The 19251-nt window shown below is 37.8% G+C and overlaps 2 protein-coding genes across 2 annotated transcripts; one reads left to right on the forward strand and one right to left on the reverse strand.

Moving 5' to 3' along the window:
* Window positions 1-351: 351 nt before the first annotated feature.
* LOC135633608 (DNA-directed RNA polymerase 1B, mitochondrial-like) lies at window positions 352-16428 on the forward strand. The gene is made up of 19 exons (XM_065143278.1): window positions 352-1500; window positions 3964-4176; window positions 4254-4387; window positions 4471-4534; window positions 4631-4689; window positions 5114-5231; window positions 5875-5988; window positions 6122-6253; window positions 6349-6765; window positions 8483-8533; window positions 11924-11994; window positions 13563-13647; window positions 13951-14103; window positions 14223-14297; window positions 14846-14935; window positions 15024-15071; window positions 15203-15317; window positions 15395-15498; window positions 15732-16428. The coding sequence occupies exons 1-19, from the start codon at window positions 670-672 to the stop codon at window positions 15840-15842; spliced, it is 2985 nt and encodes a 994-aa protein (XP_064999350.1). The 5' UTR covers window positions 352-669; the 3' UTR covers window positions 15843-16428.
* Window positions 16429-17073: 645 nt separating this feature from the next.
* LOC103979997 (zinc finger protein CO3) lies at window positions 17074-18692 on the reverse strand. Its single transcript, XM_009396281.3, has 2 exons — window positions 18043-18692; window positions 17074-17531 (listed from the first exon to the last, which is right to left on the reverse strand). The coding sequence occupies exons 1-2, from the start codon at window positions 18607-18609 to the stop codon at window positions 17190-17192; spliced, it is 909 nt and encodes a 302-aa protein (XP_009394556.2). The 5' UTR covers window positions 18610-18692; the 3' UTR covers window positions 17074-17189.
* Between the last annotated feature and the right edge of the window lie 559 nt (window positions 18693-19251).

Raw genomic sequence — 19251 nt, forward strand, 5'->3', positions numbered from 1 at the left:
TATTTCTTTTCATGTCAGTCATCATATGCTTAATAATAAATCATACAGTATTTTCGTCAACAAAATCACATGAGGAAAAATAAAATTAAATAATTTACTTTCATAAATAAAAATATAAGTATTAGGATACTAAGAATAGTTAATTAAATGAGATAATATATAATTAGTTTATATATATATATATGTATATATATATATATATATATATATATATAAAGGTAAATATGATATTTAAAAAATGTAGAAGGATGTATCTGTAAAACAATAAAACAAAAAGGTTATTTTATAATAAAAAGAAAAAAAGAAAAAGGAAAAAAAAATCTCCTCCACGGACGAAGCAATAAGAGGGGGAGGGCGAGGGTTCTAGCGAAGGGTTTTGGTCTCGCCAAAGGCGGCGCCTCCACTTCGACCTCCCTCGCTGCCTTCCCAGCCCTAACATTTCTGCTCCTCCGCCGGTCGAACCACATGAGTTCTTCTCTTTATTCACCCTCTCGTCGTCGCCCTCGCCCCACGCCAAGGACTCCTCTTTCTTCCCACCCGGAACCCAGCTTTTGATGTGTAGTGGCGCCGCCTTCTTCCTTCCAACCCTTAGATCCGTACGTATAACTTCTCCAGTCCCCTAAGTTTCTGTTCGATCCCGACCGTAGTCTGTCTTTCCGCAGCAGTGAAATGTGGCGGAACATCGCAAGGACGGCGTCCTCTGCCTCCCGGAACCTCAGACTCTCCAGCAACCGCCCATCGCCACTCCCTGCAACAACCGGCTTTCTTAGTTGTTTTCAAGATTCAATCTGGTGCGAGAAAAGTAGGATCTTGGACCCGGCGACGCCGCCCCTTGTTACTAGGCTCTTCGATGCTGGATTTTGGCAAAAGGGAGAGTCCTTGCCAAAAACATTAGGACACGTGAATTCGTCGATTATGGAGGTTTCTAGGGTCCCAAGAAATTCCAGGAGCTTTGCCAGCGTTGCGGAAGCTGTCTCTTCAACTGATGCGGATGAAGATACGTCGACGATTGAGGAGATGCAACGCTTGCTGGAGTTGAGTGCTGAGATTAGTGGAGGAAAGGAAGATAAACGTTTTAATAAGCTTCGGTGGAATCAGCAATTTCCGAGGATAAAGGCTGGAATGAGTGCAATCAAGTATACTATGCTACGACGAAGACAAATACAGATAGAGACTGAAGCTTGGGAGACGGCGGCAAAGGAGTACAAGGAACTCCTGATGGATATGTGTGAGCGGAAGCTCGCCCCAAACTTGCCCTACATGAAATCCTTGTTCTTGGGCTGGTTTGAGCCATTCAGGGACAAGATAGTTGCAGAGCAGGGACAGTCTATGGCGAAAAATAAATTTTCATATCAGCATTACTTCAGTCAGCTTCCAGCAGAGATGGTGGCAGTGATCACTATGCACAAGCTGGTGAGTCTTCTGATGACAGGCGGTGAATCTGGGGGTGTTCGTGTAGTTCAAGCTGTATGCCAAGTTGGTGAGGCTATAGAGCAGGAGGTGTGTCTCTCCCTTGTGATATTAATATTTTTAATTTTCAGCAAATGTTCCTGGTATGGTCATTGCTTGGCGAACTATGATGCGGTCCTCATTTTTCTTATGTTATTGAAATAAACTTAACAAACAGATGGCTGATTGACAAGATTCTGTATCTGCTATCTTTGGTGCTTCGAAATCACAGGCTTACTGCCCTTTCCGTATCTGCTTTGGTTTGATTTCCTGCTTTCTGTTACTTGGATGACCGCGCTTTATCTGTTATTATCTTGCCTCGTATCTGGTATATGAAACATCGACCTGATTTCTGTAACAAGTGCAATTATACTATAATGGAGTTCTGTGGCAATAAAGTCTCGAACATTCATACAGAGTTGTTAATTGTTGCATCTCATAGCTCATGCATATTGAGCTTTGCCATTAGTGAGAGAACATTTTCTGACTTTAATATGACTTTATTAGTAATTGTTATCACAAATAGGCGACCTAAGTGAATTTGATGATATAGACTTGTCATTGAGAATATTAGGATGAAGACTATCATAGAGAATTGAGTACAGATGTTCATTGGTCTTTAGTTTAATGCAGCATTAAGTCATATAAATTCCAATAAATTCGAGTTATACATAAAATGTTACACTTTTATGAGGAACCTCAGGAAGCATGAATTAACTTGAAGAATATTATTGTGGTGTTAAAGTATTTGTTTGTGGGATCAGGAGATTCTGAATTGATTAAATGAATTTGAATTTAAGAACAGCTGAGTTAATGTTGTTGACTTGCAGATGATTTTAGCTGTTGGTATAGTTGTTTGATCATGTCAACTTTGCTTAGTTCCTAGTCGAGTCCAATTGGTTTCTATTTCATTTCCAGCTGATCATATTGTTCTTGGTTGATATCTGGTCATTTTGGAATAACGTGGTCGTATGACCAAAATTGGTCAATCTAAACCTATTTCTGTCCTATATCCTATGATTGACCCGAACTTGATCTTAATCAATGCTAACTTTTCACCCATTTATATCAGCCATTGGAAGTTCACTATGAAGAGCAAAAATTAAAACCACAAATATCTCGGGATCAGGTACTCATACTTATGATCCTTGAAGCTATTAGGAATGAAAATTTGCTAGTATCTATTGGGAATTTGGTACTTTCTAAAACTAGCACACCAAGAAAAAAATGTTGCACCACCTTAATCTGGATTTTGTCGCATGGTGCATGATACAAGCCTAGTAGCTTCAGCATTAAGGACCACCAAAGTTATAGCTGTTGGGTTTTGAATATCCATTAAAACTATTTTGGAGCAAGTTTGGAATCGATGTCTAGTTCCAACAGGTCAATGGTTATTCCTAAAATGGAATTTGGTATATGTCATGTGTGTTCTACTTATACTGATTACTAAACATGTGAATCCACTCCAGTCCTTAAAATAGTCGTATTCCAGGTAAAACTTCAATTCTAGTTTAGTGCTGCTCAATCTCCTGCTTCTACTTCAAGCTATCGCTTTGCACCAATATCAAATAATCAGGGAAGGTGTATGAAAATGTCATGGGCAGTGAAGTAGTCATTTTTAAATCATTTAAATATCAAGAACAAGGGTTTGCATATCGTTGGCACAGGGTCTCATGAAGTTGTCGTCGTGATGATATCTGTGTGCCCACTGCGCTTGTGGACACTTCAAAAAAAAGGCTTAGCTGCAGTCTACAATATATGGCACTTGTATCTCAGTATTTATCATGGCTTGGCATGATGTGACACGCGACTTCTTGTGCTAGCTAAAAGTTGATTCCTTTGTCAAGAAATTGATGTTTATCAACTCATACAACTGTTTGGAAACTAAAATTCTCTTAAGGTTTAAACTTTAATAAGGGTCCTGCTGTATCTTCATGCAGTTTCCACTTCATTATCAGAGTTAGTTATCTTGCAGTGATGATGCTTTCCTATTCTGGAGTTTGGAACTTTCTGTCTTTTCTTTTTTTAATTTGAGCTTCTCATTTTATTCTCATTCTTCGATGGCTATTACTTTAGTAGTAATTTTATGAGTGCTTATTGAATTTTCAATTAAAGCAGTTGAGTTTGGCAAGGAATTTCATTTTTTTTGGTAGATCAATTTATTGATATTTAACACTCATAATCAAAATAGTCATATGCTGTTTATGTCATGGGTCTTCATGGTGAACTGGGAACTTCCTTAGTGGCATAACAGCTCGATAGTTTTAACTATCAGTTATAATTTGCTTATTTCTAGGATTCCTCATTTGCACTGTTGTAGGTTCTCAAATGTTGATTTCACTACTTCAATATTGTGTATTTGTATCTTTTTTGAATTTTATATATTCCAAACTATACGTCAGTGATACTCCAGTAAGCTTGTTTTGTTGTTGTTTATATATATGCAGTTGTTTCTCCTGATTAAAATATATTAATCTATTTTTTAGTTATAACTTTTTTTCTGGCTTGAATTAGGCTAGAATTCATAGGTTTCTGGAGAAGACAAGAAAAAAGACTTCTAAAGATCAGACAAGTGATGAAGTGGAAGGTGGTGCTGTGACCAAAGAGGAACAAATTCTGAGGAAGAAGGTTACAGATTTGATGAAGAAGCAAAAGGTTCAACAAGTAAGGAAGATAGTGAGGGGGCAAGATGTTTCCAAACCATGGGGTCAAGACGCTCAGGTCAAGGTATAACCTTTTTTAACTTGTAAAGTTGGGTATTTTTTATTTTTATATTTTTTTAGTATTTGAAATAATTTTGTTAGGTTGGGAGTCGCTTGATCGAGCTGTTCATGGAGACAGCTTTTATACAACCTCCTGTTAGCCAGTCAGCAGATGGTCCTCCAGATATTCGGCCTGCATTTAGACGCGTGATTAGAATTGTTTCAAGCGAACAACTGTAAGATTCTTATTTTATTCTTTTGTTTAATATGTTCAGGATCCTTCATTTTGCATAAGCTGATAATAATATTTTGTTAACAGGAAGACTAAGCGTTATGGTATTATTGAATGTGATCCATTAGTTCGTCAAGGGCTAGATAGGACTGTGCGTTCAACACTTTTGAAAATTTTGTCTTATTTCAATTTATATTCTTTCGATGGCTTTTTAACATATGGGTCTTTGTAAATTGTTCTTTTGCAGGCAAGACACATGGTTATTCCTTATATGCCAATGTTGATGCCTCCAATAAATTGGAAAGGGTATATATTATCCTGAATTGGACTTCTAAAATTGATCAACACCATCCTTTACTGTTCTTTAACTTTAAGCTTTAGATATATTAAATAGAATTGCTCCATGATAATTCTGACATGATAATTCTGACAATTATTCTGGTGTCTACTTAGTAAAATATTTGCTGATGTGTCTTAGACGTATGAGGCCTTTAAACTGCTAGGTGTTGTCCAATGTTGCCTTTTGACTTTTATGTGTGACACAGTGTCTAAAATTACCATCAATTATCTGCCTTATCCAAATGAGCTGGTTTCAGTGCAGCAATACTTGACTAAATGACTAGTCATTTTGTTAGTCACGCTTCCTATTTGACTAAATGTATTTTCATCTTTTACCAAAAAGATGAATTTTCCATTGTCTTTAATGCCAAGTCTTGGTTTTTTTTTATAGATATGACAGAGGAGCACATTTAATTTTACCATCTTATATAATGCGAATACATGGAGCAAGACAGCAAAGGGAGGCTCTTAAAAGGGCTCCAAAAAAACAGATGCAAGCTGTTTTTCAGGTTTGTCAATTGGTGATCTGTTGATCTTGAACATTGATGTCATAGAGTTTAAGAAAGCAGTTCTTTTACTGTCAATCGGTGATCTGTTGATCTTGAACATTGATGTCATACAGTCATAGAGCTTGAGAAAGCAGTTCTTTTACCGGCTCTTCTTCATCAATTTGCTGTCTCTTTGAACATTTTTAATTTTCTGGTTGATTTGATCTAATAATTGATCTTCTTGATTGGTTAGTTTTTATTGCAAATATATTTTGTTGGTTTCTCTGAGAATTGATTCTCTCAGATGATTAGTTTTTCATGGATATTTTTTGTATGATATGAATATTCATCATCCTAGGAACTTTTTTTCCTTTGAAGCTGCTGAATCCAATAAATCACTCTGTCATTTCTGACCGTTTTCTTCTTTTCCTATTATCATCTGACTTCGATAAGCGGCATTGCAGTATAGGGATGTGCTTGCCCTTGTACTGGTTCTTATAGCATTTGCTGTTTGCAGAAAGCCTGATACACACACCATGCTATACCTAGTTGGCGGTTTTTGATTTTTTTCTTTCTTTCTGTAGAATGGGACCTTCTGTTTATGACCTTGAACTACTATGATGTTTCATAAACTCTGCCAATGCATTAAACGTACACTTTCCAGGCTCTGGATACACTAGGCTGTACCAAATGGAGGGTTAACAAAAGGGTGCTCAGTATTGTAGACAGAATATGGTCCAGTGGAGGACGTCTTGCTGATTTGGTTGATCGTGAAGATGTGAGTTTATCTCTTGTCTAAGAAGCCTGGATTGTTGGTTCCTGAATTGTGCTACATTTATGTATTTGGTTAATTGTATGTGACAAAAAAAGGTCATTGCCTCTCTTATTCTGTTGAAGTGTTTTTCACCCAGATCCCTCTCCCTGAGAAACCAGACACAGAAGATGAGTCTGAACTTCGGAAGTGGAAGTGGAAGATGAGATCGGTGAAGAAGGAAAATAGTGAAAGACATTCTCGACGTTGCGATGTGGAACTAAAACTTGCTGTAAGAAGTTTTTACCATTGTATTAGTCATACATATTGTAGTTTATTAACTTTTATGACAAAAGTTTGATGTCATCTGTCATTATTGGAGAGCAGGTAGCTAGGAAAATGAAAGATGAGGAGGGATTCTACTATCCTCACAATCTGGACTTTAGGGGACGTGCTTATCCCATGCACCCCTATCTAAACCATCTTGGTTCTGATTTATGTCGAGGAATTCTTGAATTTGCAGAGGGACGACCACTGATGAAATCTGGCTTGCGTTGGTTAAAGATTCACCTTGCAAATTTGTATGCTGGTGGAGTGGACAAGTTGTCATATGATGGCCGATTAGCATTTACCGAGAATCATGTGGAGGATATATTCGATTCTGCAGATAGACCCCTTGAAGGTAGACGTTGGTGGCTAGGGGCTGAAGATCCCTTTCAGTGCTTGGCAGTTTGCATCAATCTTGCTGAGGCATTACGGAGCTCTTCACCAGAAACTACAATTTCGCACATACCTGTGCATCAGGTGAGTTGAAAGTTATCATTTCAGTTCCCTTTGCATTTGAAGTTTGTGTTAATCAGATGATGATGATCCAGCTTAATTCTACTAGTTCTCATTGCCCTATTTTTCAGTTGTCTGAGGTAGGATGCCATTTGGTCATAAGTGAGTTATACTTATATGAGCTATATTAACTGTTGAACATTAGCTACTTGAATGTTGCGGTGCCTGATCACTTGGGCAGTGAACAGAACTCCAATGTCCAAGGCTATATTGTTGGCTTATTTTAAATGATCATATTTCACATTGCTGTTGGCTTATTTTAAATGATTTCCAAAATTTGTTCCATAATTTGTACAAATCTAAATTGTTTAGCTTTATATAGTCCAGATCAAAGATTTGAGCAAACAAAATAAGTTAATAAAGAAAGAAAAAGGAAGGGGGATTAGACTATACACTGTTGCAGTCTTGCTGATATTCTTGGTCGCTTGGAACCAGTTGTGCTCACTTCTCCTTTCTTGTTCTTAATGAAGCCCAATCTGTGTAAAATTGGCTGGTTCTTTGTTACTGTATGATGCTGTCTAAACCAGCTGGGCCACATATTGGCCCTCTTTGGATCGATACATAATGATGGGCTATCTCACAATATTTGACTCTGGTCTGCACAATATTTTTGATGAACTATGAACAAGAAGGTTGTGAGAAGGCTGAACATTTGGAAGCCTGTAAACATTGGCATGGATCAAAATGTTTGCCATTGTGATATGGCAATTAGATGTTTCACATTCTCTAGCTTTGATTGATGTATTTAGGTATTGGTTAAACAAAAAGTTACAACATCAGGGTGTCCAACATCAGATTCTGGTTATATGTTAGAATGTGATCCTTTTTTTATCAAACCTTTTGTTAATTAAAAGAAAAAACATGCTTTAAATTGTAAATAGTCAAAAATATTTCATGTTTATCTCTGTGAAAAGAGTAGCACACTTTTGCTAGCTCAAATAAAGAAAGAGGCTTTTTCTAAGAAAAATGGCACTTTCAGAAAACAAATTTTCTAATAGAAAGCTTGTGATAATGTTTTAATGTCTTACAAAGACTGATTAGTCATAATGAACAAATTTTATTTCTTGTTGAATTGAACCTCAAGGTGATGCTTCATTTTGTGCCAGCTAAGATAACAGCATGTCATAGGTGGTGCATGTAATCATAATATCATGGTGGTCAGGCAGCTTGCTTAAGTTTTCTTTTTTGATTAAAAGTAAATTGGCACAGGCCTTTTGGTCATTTGGTAAGAGAGGTTGCAATGGTTTCATGAAATGAGAAGCATAAGTCTGAGTTTGTAGAGAAGACTAAGAAAGGTTCAACATCATATTCACACTACAATTCTCAGAGTTGGTTATAATGATATACTTTGTGAGCTGTATGTGGATAAAAAAGTATGTAAATAAGAGAAACAAGCTAATTATAGCCAATAATATATATCAAGCATGTCAGTTGAGAATTGAGATTGGCTTGCATCGATGTTGTTGGATTTTGATAAAATTCTGATTTCACATGGAGAGAATTCATGTGTCAAGTGTCAACTACAATGTATGTCTCCACTTCTTCAATGATTTTGGTTTTTCTTTATGAACTTGAAATTAGTAATCCTGGAAATTAGTTGTTTAGTAATATATTCGTAGCTCTTGTATATGTTGAATATGATGTGTACAGAAGATTGGTGATAGGACTTTTTTTTCCACAGGATGGATCGTGTAATGGTCTGCAACACTATGCTGCTTTGGGAAGAGACAAGGTACAATTTTTTCTTTCGTATCGGCTAGTCATGATGAATTACATTGTTGTATAATATTTTTCTGGTGAAATGATTGATTTTAACATAGTGAACAATCAAAATGCAACAACATGATGTTGTCAATATGGAGAGTACATACATGATACATCTATATACCTTTTAATATTGTTTCAACTTTCAACTATCATTTAACTGTCAAACATTACTAAATAAAATATCACCTGAAAGTTAAATACATTGTTTCAGGATATCTTGATTTTAACTTTTTATATTTCAAGATTTTTTTATTTTATTGAATAAAGGATATTTGAGTAGTTTTAAATTACAAGTTATGGCTGCATTGGCTGCAACTAATTGGTTTTTGTCTTTAGATTTTCTTTACGGAAAGTTTCATTTTGAATCCTCCATAATTGGCCCTTGTCTCACCCCACAGCACCCTCCTCTTGCCACATGCACCCTCCTCTCTCTCTCTCTCTCTCTCTCTCTCTACACTAAGGATTTTAATTTCGAATGATATCGCCCATACTTGGTGGTACGTATCGGTCCGCTAGTAGACCGATATGCGGATCGCCTGCTATCGGGCGGTATCGTCGTTGGGGCTGTTACTATCGGAAATCGATTGATAACGATCAATTTCGACTGTCGCTGCTCGTTACTGGGCGGTATTAGTCAAGGGAGAAGGAAGAAGAGAAGAATAAGGAGAACTTGAAGATTTGACGTCGCTCTCCCTTGACGATCCCGATCCGTCGTCTCCCTCCCTCGTTGGACGCCACATATGAGATGTCGCCTCCTCCTTGTCTGAGGCGATGAGGCCTCGTCATTGTCGTCGACTTCTCATCCGTGCGTGGAGAAGAAGCTTCGGCGACGTCGCTGAGGCTTCGCGGGGAAAATGCTTGATTTCTTCTCCCCGCGTGGGAGAGGAAACCTCGAGCGTAGGGAGAAGAAACTAGAGAAGAAACCTCTTCTCCTCGGTTTCTTCTCCCTGTGTGGGGAGAAGAAACGAGGCGATGTCACCTCGATGCCATTGCCCTTTTTTTTAATTATTTTTTAACATTTTATTATTATTATTATTATATATATATATATATATATATTTATATATATATATATATATATAGATTCTTCTCCCCGCGTGGGGAGAAGAAACGAGACGACATCGCCTTTTTTATTATTATTTAACTATTATTATATATATATATATATATATATATATCTCTTGAATGATACACCGAAGCATACCATTCGGTACGCTCGTATCGTATTATACTACGTTGAGATTGAAACTCTGGTATGATACGAAATTATAATCCTTGCTCTCTACTATGTCTCCATTGGACATCCTCCTTCTCATTCGCCACTCACACTATTTCCCCCTTGTCTCTCTCTTGATGCTTCTCTCTAAGAGTCATCGCTTGTCCCCTGCCAAGCCTCCCCGATACCCCCCTCGTGTTGCTTGCACTCTCTCTCTATCTCTCTTCTCTCTTAATGTCTCTCTCCCTCTCCCTCTTTCTTCTCCTCCCTACCTCTCCCTTTGTGCTTCTCCCCCAATAGCCCCTCCTTGACACAGTTCCATCTAACCACCTCTTTAATTTGGTAGTAATGCTAATTATTTTTAATAATAGTTAATTTTTGTTAATAATAAGTTAATAACTTATGAATTGTTTAAAGGATTGAATTTGTCATTGCTAAAATTGTCATTGCAGTTTTAGGATCTTAAATCAAACTCATGGCAAATATAGTTTTAGGATTGTTATTCTTGTTGTTAGATTTGTACAATGTGTACTTTATAGATGATTAAATAATTTTATTTGATGTTTTAGTGGTGATATTATTGAATATGAAATAATATGGAACTAAGGTATTGTTTAATTTTTATTTTAATGATTGCTTTCTCCTTATTTAATTTTTACTTAATTTTTATATTGACGAGTGCTTAGCTTCGTTCGGATGAGCACTTCGCATCTTGAGTGTTTTGGAACCCTAACTTCTTTTAGCATCTAGCGCCTTAGACAACATTGATTAAAATGGAAAGCACCAAATGAATTAGGATAAATGAGGGGAGATGATTGGTTGAGGTGGAATGAAGTAGGGGACATTTAATTTCTTTAGAAACTTACCAATGGTCAAAAGCAAGTATATTCTTGTATGTTTTCCTCGTAGTGGACATTATTAGGTTGAAAAATGAGGGTAGATTTTATTTTAGAAGGCATGAATAGTAATGTTACAATGTGGAGATTTTGGAATGAAATCCCTCATTTTTGTTGCTTCCAGCTTTATATTCTGTTCTTTCTTGATTTATTAAAATAAGATGTCAAGAATATCTGGATCTTTTTTGTGATCGGAGCAATGTGTTTTAGCATCAATTAAACAAAATTTACTGCATATATGAAACTATAGACAATCTAAGCTTATTGTACCTCTGATATGACACATGCAAGGTGCAGCATGATTCTTTGGCTTGCCATGCCACATGCTAGATTTTTTTCTGACTTATGAGTATTTTATTTTGTCACCATTTTGTCACGGAATTAGTTGGTTTTGCCTAAGTTGTGCGGCACCCTTGTATGTCCGTCCGCAAAGGTCAGCCTCCCCGAAACCTCTCTTGATCCCTTATGACCCACAAAAGAGAAAATGGGTTAGAGAAAACACCTCACTCGGGATCCACAAGTAAACATTTCCGAAAACACTTCATAGACAATGCAAATTACAAACAAACTTTACAAGCTCAGAACAGTTGCATAACAAAGGGTCAAAATGGTCTATTATAGACCGAAAATCTCTCACACGTGTCCACATGACACAACCTTTATTTACAAGCCTAAAGCGACCACTAAACCCAATTAAAATGAGACTATTAAACCTTCGGCCGTCCCTCTACATACTGTGCAAAGCATGAACAAACAGAAAGACACGGACATACACAAGTATTACTTCAAACAGCCTGTTTAGAACTTTGTCCGTGACAATTTGTCAACATAAGTTGCCTCGCTTTGTTGATTTTACTAGGTTATGATTGCTGAACTTTATTTCTTACTTTGTTGTGGTCTTACTTGTTGAAGACTTTTGTATGCTTGCCTTTCGTTTTTCCTTCTCTTATTGGTCATGAAGTTCTTTCTCGGTACATTCTTAATTTTTTCATCTCTTCCTTTCAGCAAAAATTTTCCACATTGAGGGAAAGAAGAAGAAAGATAACCTATCAGGGGCAGTCATATATCTTGTCAATCTAATAATGCTATTACGATTATATTTATTTAACTAATAGTGTCTTCATGTGTTTCTTTCATTGGAGATATGGTTTGCTTTCTCTTTATATAAATTAGCACACAAAATTGTTATGTGTAAATCTCTAAAAGAAATTAACTTATGTTCATTGAACTTTTGTATATTCAGTTGGGAGCCATCGCAGTAAACTTAGTTGCAGGAGATAAGCCTGCAGATGTTTACTCAGGAATAGCTGCTAGGTATGCTTTCATATTTCATTTTCTAGTTTGCTGAAATTGCACTTCATGTGTTTGATCTTAATCCTATGTATTGTCAAACATTTGGCTTATGATTTTTCACTTGTTGCTCAAGTTTAATGTTTGTCCAATGCCACTCTTATGAATCACAATAAATTTGTCAGCTAGTCAGGTGCCATGGAACCTCATGTTAGATATCACTAGAAAGATGATCCTTTACGAGTGAAAATCTGTAGGACTTTAAGATTCTTTTTGAAGCAATTTTATTGAGTAGGAAACTCACTGGACACTTATTGTATTTATGCTAGTGATTGCTACATACATGTCTTTGATCATATGAATATAATTACTAGAAACTCCTTTATTTTCATAAATCCACAATCGTCATACCTTAGGTACTGCCTTAAATTTCCCCCTTCATCGACTTTTTGATTTTGTCTTTATTTCTTCATTAATTCTTCAACAGGTAAACAACTTTTTTGGTTTATCTTTTTTGGCTTAAAGGTTAATGAATTTGCAGAAATACCCATTGCACAACAAATTCTCCAATCATTGTATATTGTTTCAGTTTCCAAAATGTCTGTCTCAGCTGCATTATTTATTTGATACCAAGGATAAAGGTTGGACAAAAAAATCATTATGTTGGAGTGTTTATTGTTAGGAGTGTTGTCAAGTGTCAATGGTGCCTCAAAAGTATGCAGGTGGTTCAGCATCTGATGCAGCTAAAATTCTGTAGATTTGATTTAGTAATACTTCACATAGTAGGATATTTTTCAAGCATTTCAGACATCTTATGACATGAGAAAACAGATGTAGTTGAACAACGTGTTCCTCTTGCTTCAATGCCAGCTGGTAATTGAAGAGGAAAAAAGTTACCTATTAATTATTATGTGTTAGTCTTAATAGCAATAAACGCTGGTGATGATTTTATGCAATTTGGCTGCTTTGTTTGTGCAATTTGTGGTTTCTTGTTGCTTGCTTGGCTTGAAATGCTGTGCAGGAATAGAGCAACTATATTTATGATGATCTGCATGCGGGTATGCTTAACTGGTCCAGTTCGTTAGATAAAATTGTCACTTATTCTTTCTAGCAAACATGTCTACAAGATTATGTATCACAAAGTCTGGTGATTTTTCTTAGTTGTTGCAATCTGTTGCTTATATCCAAGTTTGTTACTTGATGCAGCAATAACTTGTCATTTTTTTGCCAAACTAATAGTTAAGATAAATACCATTCTATCCTTTAGTTTTTCCTTTTTTTTTAGTTTTTTCTAATTTATTTCATTAAACCGTCTTCTATATTTTGCCAACCTTGTAGTTTTATATATTTCATCTAAGCATCTCTTAGTTCATTCGTTGCAGACTGCTACTGCTTGAACTTTCACATTTTGCTTAAACCTTCTGCACTGAGGCAACTACTATTATGCTTCAGTGTATTTTAAGTGTTACAGGAAATGTTTATCAATTGATGGTTTTATACTTCCATTTTTTCGATTAGTAGCTATTGTACTCTGTTTTACCCCTGAACATGTTTGCAAAAAATCCTTTATGAAATTTGTATGTTTGATGCAGGGTTCTTGACATCATGCGAAGAGATTCACAGAAGGATCCTGCTGAAGACCCAAATGCTTTACTAGCAAGGCTCATAGTTGATCAGGTTTATATCCCAGCTTGCCTATAAAGTGATAGTCCTCTGGTTGGATGGAATATAGACTTCACTGCAAATTCTATTTTATGTTGAAAATCTTGATGGTGTTACACCTGTAAAACATTTCATCGTCAAATTTCTTATTCATAATCAACAAGACTGTTGATGTTGGATCATGACATGTAAAATTTACATAATGGAAACATTATATATGATTAATTGAATGTTTTTTATATGCTTTTATCTCAATTGTGGAACAATGTGATTGAGGTTGAACTCTCCCTGATAGTGATTTTGTTCCTATTTAATAAGGTGGACAGGAAGTTGGTAAAGCAAACTGTCATGACTTCTGTTTATGGCGTCACTTTTATTGGAGCTCGTGAGCAAATAAAAAAAAGACTAAAGGAACGGGGTGTTACCGCTGATGACAGAGAGCTATTTGGTGCTTCAAGTTATGCAGCCAGAGTAAGAAAGAGAACATTGTTATCCCCAGGCTTTGTTTTATACCTCTCTGTAGTTTGAGTTGAATGTACAAGCCTCTTGGAATCTACATTTGGCTAAAGAGTCTATAATCATTTGAACAGACCACTTTGACTGCATTAGAGGAGATGTTTGAAGCTGCACGGAAGATTATGAACTGGCTTGGTGACTGTGCAAAGGTGTGTATTTATTAGTTAATCCCATTGTCTATTCTGCAAATATATTTGTAGGAACTCAAATGGATTCACATGTGATACCTTTTACGACATATAAAGATTAGAGATTCTTCTTGACTAGGAAACTTGAAAATAATAAAGTCATCAGTATGGTAGAGAGGGCAATTGCTGTCATACTGTACTTGTGCTAAGATCGAAAAGCACCACTGTTTCGAATATATGGCAATGTAAAAGATCTTTTAGAGAGTTTCAGCTTAAGTGCAAGCAAATTCATTTGGATATACTTCGTTCTGCCCTTTTTCAGTTAGACTAGCTAAAAATACAAAATCATCCTGATTCAAACATGTATGTTCTTTTTTGAGAAGCATTTTTCTTTCTTGAGACATCCTGGTCCCCAGTTGCAGGTTTCTGATATCTGAAACGAAGTCAAAGATTTGTTTTTTTTCCCTCCTCTCTGGAACATCTGTTATCTCATCGTTTGTGCCTCTAGTTCATTGCAGCCACAGTTTTTATAATAATATGTTAATGAACTAAGTTGGCATGTTCCACAGGTAATTGCTACAGAAAACCATTCTGTGAGGTGGACTACGCCACTTGGACTTCCAGTGGTTCAGCCATATCGTGCATTGGGAAAGCATATTGTCAGTCAAATTTGAAGCTATTGAACTTGTATCCCACTATTCTTTGTTTGACATCCTCTCTCTAATAACTTTGTAATTTCTTTCCCAGGTTAAGACATCTCTTCAAGTATTGACCTTACAGAGGGAGACCGATAAGGTCTGGTGCTCTTCTTTTTCATCTTCCTTTCTTTTATGGCTGGAGTTTATATTCCTAACACGAGCAATTTCTGTGATTCAATATCAAGATTTCAGGTGTTCAGCATTTACCTTCTATTCCCTTTTATGTAGGTGATGGTGAGACGGCAAAGAACAGCATTCCCCCCAAACTTTGTCCACTCCCTTGATGGTTCTCATATGATGATGACTGCAGTCGCCTGCAGAAAAGCAGGATTAATTTTTGCAGGTTCTTATTGTCTTGTAGTATCTGATATTCAAGGAACAGTTGCCTTAAAATCTCTTTTTTTTTTAATTCTATTGCAGGAGTCCATGATTCATACTGGACTCATGCATGTGATGTTGATCAGATGAACAGAATTCTCCGGGAGAAGTTTGTGGAACTCTATGAGAAACCCATATTGGAAAATGTAATACCCTTTTCCCTGTACCGTTCAACGTGATTCACCCTTCTAGTTCTGATCTTCTAATTCTGCATGTTATGATTCGCCCTTGTGATGCGGGGCTGCTTTGTGAAAACTTGCAACCAAATGTGAAAATCAAAACACTAATTTCATATTGTTGATCTCTTTAAAGTAACTTCTCTTAATATTCATGTAATTCTTGTCATGGACGATACTTAACATGACTCTGCATTTTGCAGTTACTGGAGAGTTTTCAAAAAGCCTTCCCTACATTAACTTTCCCAGAACTACCAGAACGGGGAGATTTCAATCTGAAAGACGTATTGGATTCACCATATTTTTTCAACTGACATGATTTTCTGACTCCCAGTTCCCTCGACGGCTACTGCACACAAATGTTTTACATGCAAAGTTAATTCTTCTGTTTTGGTGGTGCACTAATCAGATGCAGCTCCCAAGGCGAGCATTGATATCCTCAGTTGGGCTGTAGCAATACTTCCATATAAATGTGGTGGCCGGCAACCCAGTTTGACCAGATGTAATCTCTGTCCCTGGTTTCTGTTCATTGCTCATCATGTTTCTTGTTCAAAATGAAGTTTGTCCAGGGATACAGAGGGCACTATTGAAGTTGAGACTTGAAATAAGCAGTGGCGGCCACCAGGTCAAGACAATAAAATGCTCTTGTTGGTCAAGACAGCCAATCAGTTCCATGTATTTATGTATACATAGATCAAGCATGCCTCAGGAATTAGCGAGTCATTTAGATAATGTAGGGTTCTGGTTCAGACTTAACCAGTGGTTAAAGATCTCTAATCTTGCGGCTTAGTGGATGTCGCGACGAATTGGGATTTTACTTGTTTGCTAGTGTACTTACAGTTTGACAGACTTCCTTTTTTGAACTCTTGGCAAACTCTATAATACATATTTTTTCAACCACAGGGATTGAATTCACTTGGTGCTGGAAAAAGAGCTGTGTAGTTGTTGAGAAAGTTATGTTCTGTAGTGCAGAAAAAACTAGTGATCAAAAATTAGTTTTGCTCAACTGGACAGAATTGGACAAAGTAATATTCTGTGAGGTCTTTGGATTTGCCTAACATCTTTGGAATTCATTTATTTCTTATTTCTCTCAAGGTTGGCTTGCTTTAGTTTTGACACATTTCATGTTACAGGTTTGTATTGTCTTAAATTTCCCATGAAGATTTTGATCCTTTTGTTTTCCGAGGAATATCATCTCATCGTATTGCGATCGATACTTTGGGTTTATTAGGGGGCTTATTCTACTTTGGGTTTATTAGGGGGCTTATTTTATCTTAGTGTTCGGATGCTTCAACGTCTATACAAAGGATTACGTATTAGTAGGATCAAGGATTACATCTATACAAAAAAATATATCGAAGAATGCTTTTAGAGAAATATATATCTAAGAGTTAGTGTCGAAAATAAAAATATATATCGAAGAGTTGACATCGAACGAAAAATATATCTAAGAGTTAGTGTCGAAAATAAAAAAATATATCGAAGAGTTGACATCGAACTAACCAAAAATCTAATTGTTGACTCCAACGTGGAAACATATGCATCTCAGGAAAGATTCTTACCAAAGTGGGTTAAACATGTGTTCGATCTTAAACACCTGGAAAGCGAGTCATCATCATACAATCTATCCATTGTGGCATCATAGTTTCTTACACAAGTCCTTAAAACGATGGGACGACACCAAACCTTGAATTAGCTAACACAACAGCGGTGGAGAACATCTGATCCACTTCGAGCTCTACATCGGACTTCTTCGCAAACCGGCCTTTGATTCGTGGCCTCGTTTCAGCATACGCCTTTCTCGATGCATACCTTATGGTCTTCTCAAACCTCCTCGTCTTCCTCTTCTCCCTGTATCTAAGCACTCTGGCTTCTCTGTCCATGAGATTGAGCTGTGGTTGAACTTGAAGAGGATGGTGGCCCGAGAAGAGATCCATGGTTCCTTTGGGCGCTCCGATGGAAGTGTCCGGTACGACACTTGCATCCATGGATGAGAAAGAAACCTACATGTAAATTGGAAGAAGAAGTCATCAACCTTTGTAGCGACAACATCTTCTGCAAGAACCTGAAGTGTCCCCATATAGAACAAAACCATGGAAGGCAGAAGAGATTTAGGAGAATGTGTGTATTCTTGCTGATTACATGATTATTCCTTATTGAAAGGATCTTTATTTCCATTTTAATGATCATATCATTACCATCAAAGTCATAAGAACAAAGACACATAATGGAAGTCAAAAATCTGAGAAAAATCATTAGAATAGTTAGAAAAGAAGGAGAAAAAAGCACAAATTTTCAGCAGTAAAAATCCCATTAAAAAATGGCTTCAGAAAATAATTAGAGCCAAATAGTTTCCCATCAGATTTAGCTCTTTAAATCTGAAAGTTTGAGACAGTAAGCAACACATAAGCTATATAAGGAATATGAAGATCCATCAAATCTCTTCTGTGAATTGATTTAGGAGAAGAACGGAATGATACCAATATGATCTTTAGGATGAAATCAACAACTCACTCTGTGGCTGAGGGAAGAAGAGTAGTTGAATCCATTGGAGGCATCAAACTCCATCTGCAAGCTATGCTGATGCTGCTCATTTGGCACCAAATGGTCCCTCTCCTCGCTCTTCCCATGGCTGAACTGCTGCGCCTCCTGCAGCAGCTGCTGCTGATCGCTACCACACTCATTCTCACTGGAATCGTACTCGACAAGGTCCAAAAACTCGTCGGCCTCCTCGGCGAACGACAGCCCCCCGGCGCCCTCGCTGCCGCCCTTCACAGCATCAAACAGCAGCCAGGCGGCAGCCTCCTCGTCGCCGTCCTTCTCGCCCGCGCCCGACGGGACGCCGACGTGGTAGGCAGCGCTGAGACCGGGCCTGACGACGAGGCCGCCGCCGGCCAGGTCGGGGAGGAGGGGGACGCGGTGGTGGCGGCGCGCGAGCAGGTTGGCGGAGTGGATGCTTGCGTCGCAGGCGGCGCACAGCGCCGCGGCGTCGGCGCGGCAGTACACCGTGCACGGCGCAGACCGGCACGACTCGCAGGTCCGCGGCGCCGCCCAACCCGAGCTCTCCTCCACCTTCAGCATGTCACGCAAGAATCCGAGCTGCTGGTCTACGACGGGATCGACTCCTCCCTTCTCGTTCGCTTGTGCGATTTCCGGAATCAGGTTGCCGTTCTTGTCTTAACTCGGGATTGAGAGAATCCAGTGGATGACACGTGGGAGGATGTTAGCGGCTGAGAGGGGCCGGTCCCGATCTTATGGCTGGCGTTGGATCCTGGTGGGGCCATGGCTTTCGGTGGGGTGTCTCGTGGGCCCCAGTCCACTCGTGGTGCCGATAATTGAATGCATCTTTCAGTTGCTTTGCTGACTCCCAACACATGCTTCTCATGGATCTCAATTTCCAAAAAAATTGAATTTTGTGGCCATCAAATATATTTTTAGAAACAACAAAAAAAGAACAAACCAGATAAATTCTGCTGCTTAATTTCCAGAGAAAAGGAAGAACTCCAGAGATTTTGGCGGCCACGAGTTGTAGGACTACGTGGAGGAGTCATACCCTTATCCAAATCAAGCAAAACCTCAGCCATGTATCCCTCAGCTGTCATGGTGGCCTTTAATGTCCATTCCTGTGTTGGTGGATTTGGCACACCACTGCTTCTCCCTATCAAATTGCATTTGATGCTGTCAATCTATTCGGAACAATGCCAGCTGACCAGCTTTTTTTAA

This window comes from Musa acuminata, chromosome BXJ3-3, assembly GCF_036884655.1.
Source record: "Musa acuminata AAA Group cultivar baxijiao chromosome BXJ3-3, Cavendish_Baxijiao_AAA, whole genome shotgun sequence".
Lineage (NCBI taxonomy): Eukaryota > Viridiplantae > Streptophyta > Magnoliopsida > Zingiberales > Musaceae > Musa > Musa acuminata.

Bases quoted from the DNA above. Each gene is read 5' to 3' on its own strand.
- LOC135633608 (XM_065143278.1), top strand. From the start codon at position 670: ATGTGGCGGAACATCGCAAGGACGGCGTCCTCTGCCTCCCGGAACCTC. The intron at 6,766-8,482 runs GTGAGTTGAAAG...TTTTTTCCACAG, and splicing joins CGCACATACCTGTGCATCAG to GATGGATCGTGTAATGGTCT. The intron at 15,318-15,394 runs GTTCTTATTGTC...ATTCTATTGCAG, and splicing joins AGCAGGATTAATTTTTGCAG to GAGTCCATGATTCATACTGG.
- LOC103979997 (XM_009396281.3), bottom strand. From the start codon at position 18,609: ATGCTGAAGGTGGAGGAGAGCTCGGGTTGGGCGGCGCCGCGGACCTGC. The intron at 17,532-18,042 runs GTGAGTTGTTGA...ATTTACATGTAG, and splicing joins CTTCTTCCCTCAGCCACAGA to GTTTCTTTCTCATCCATGGA.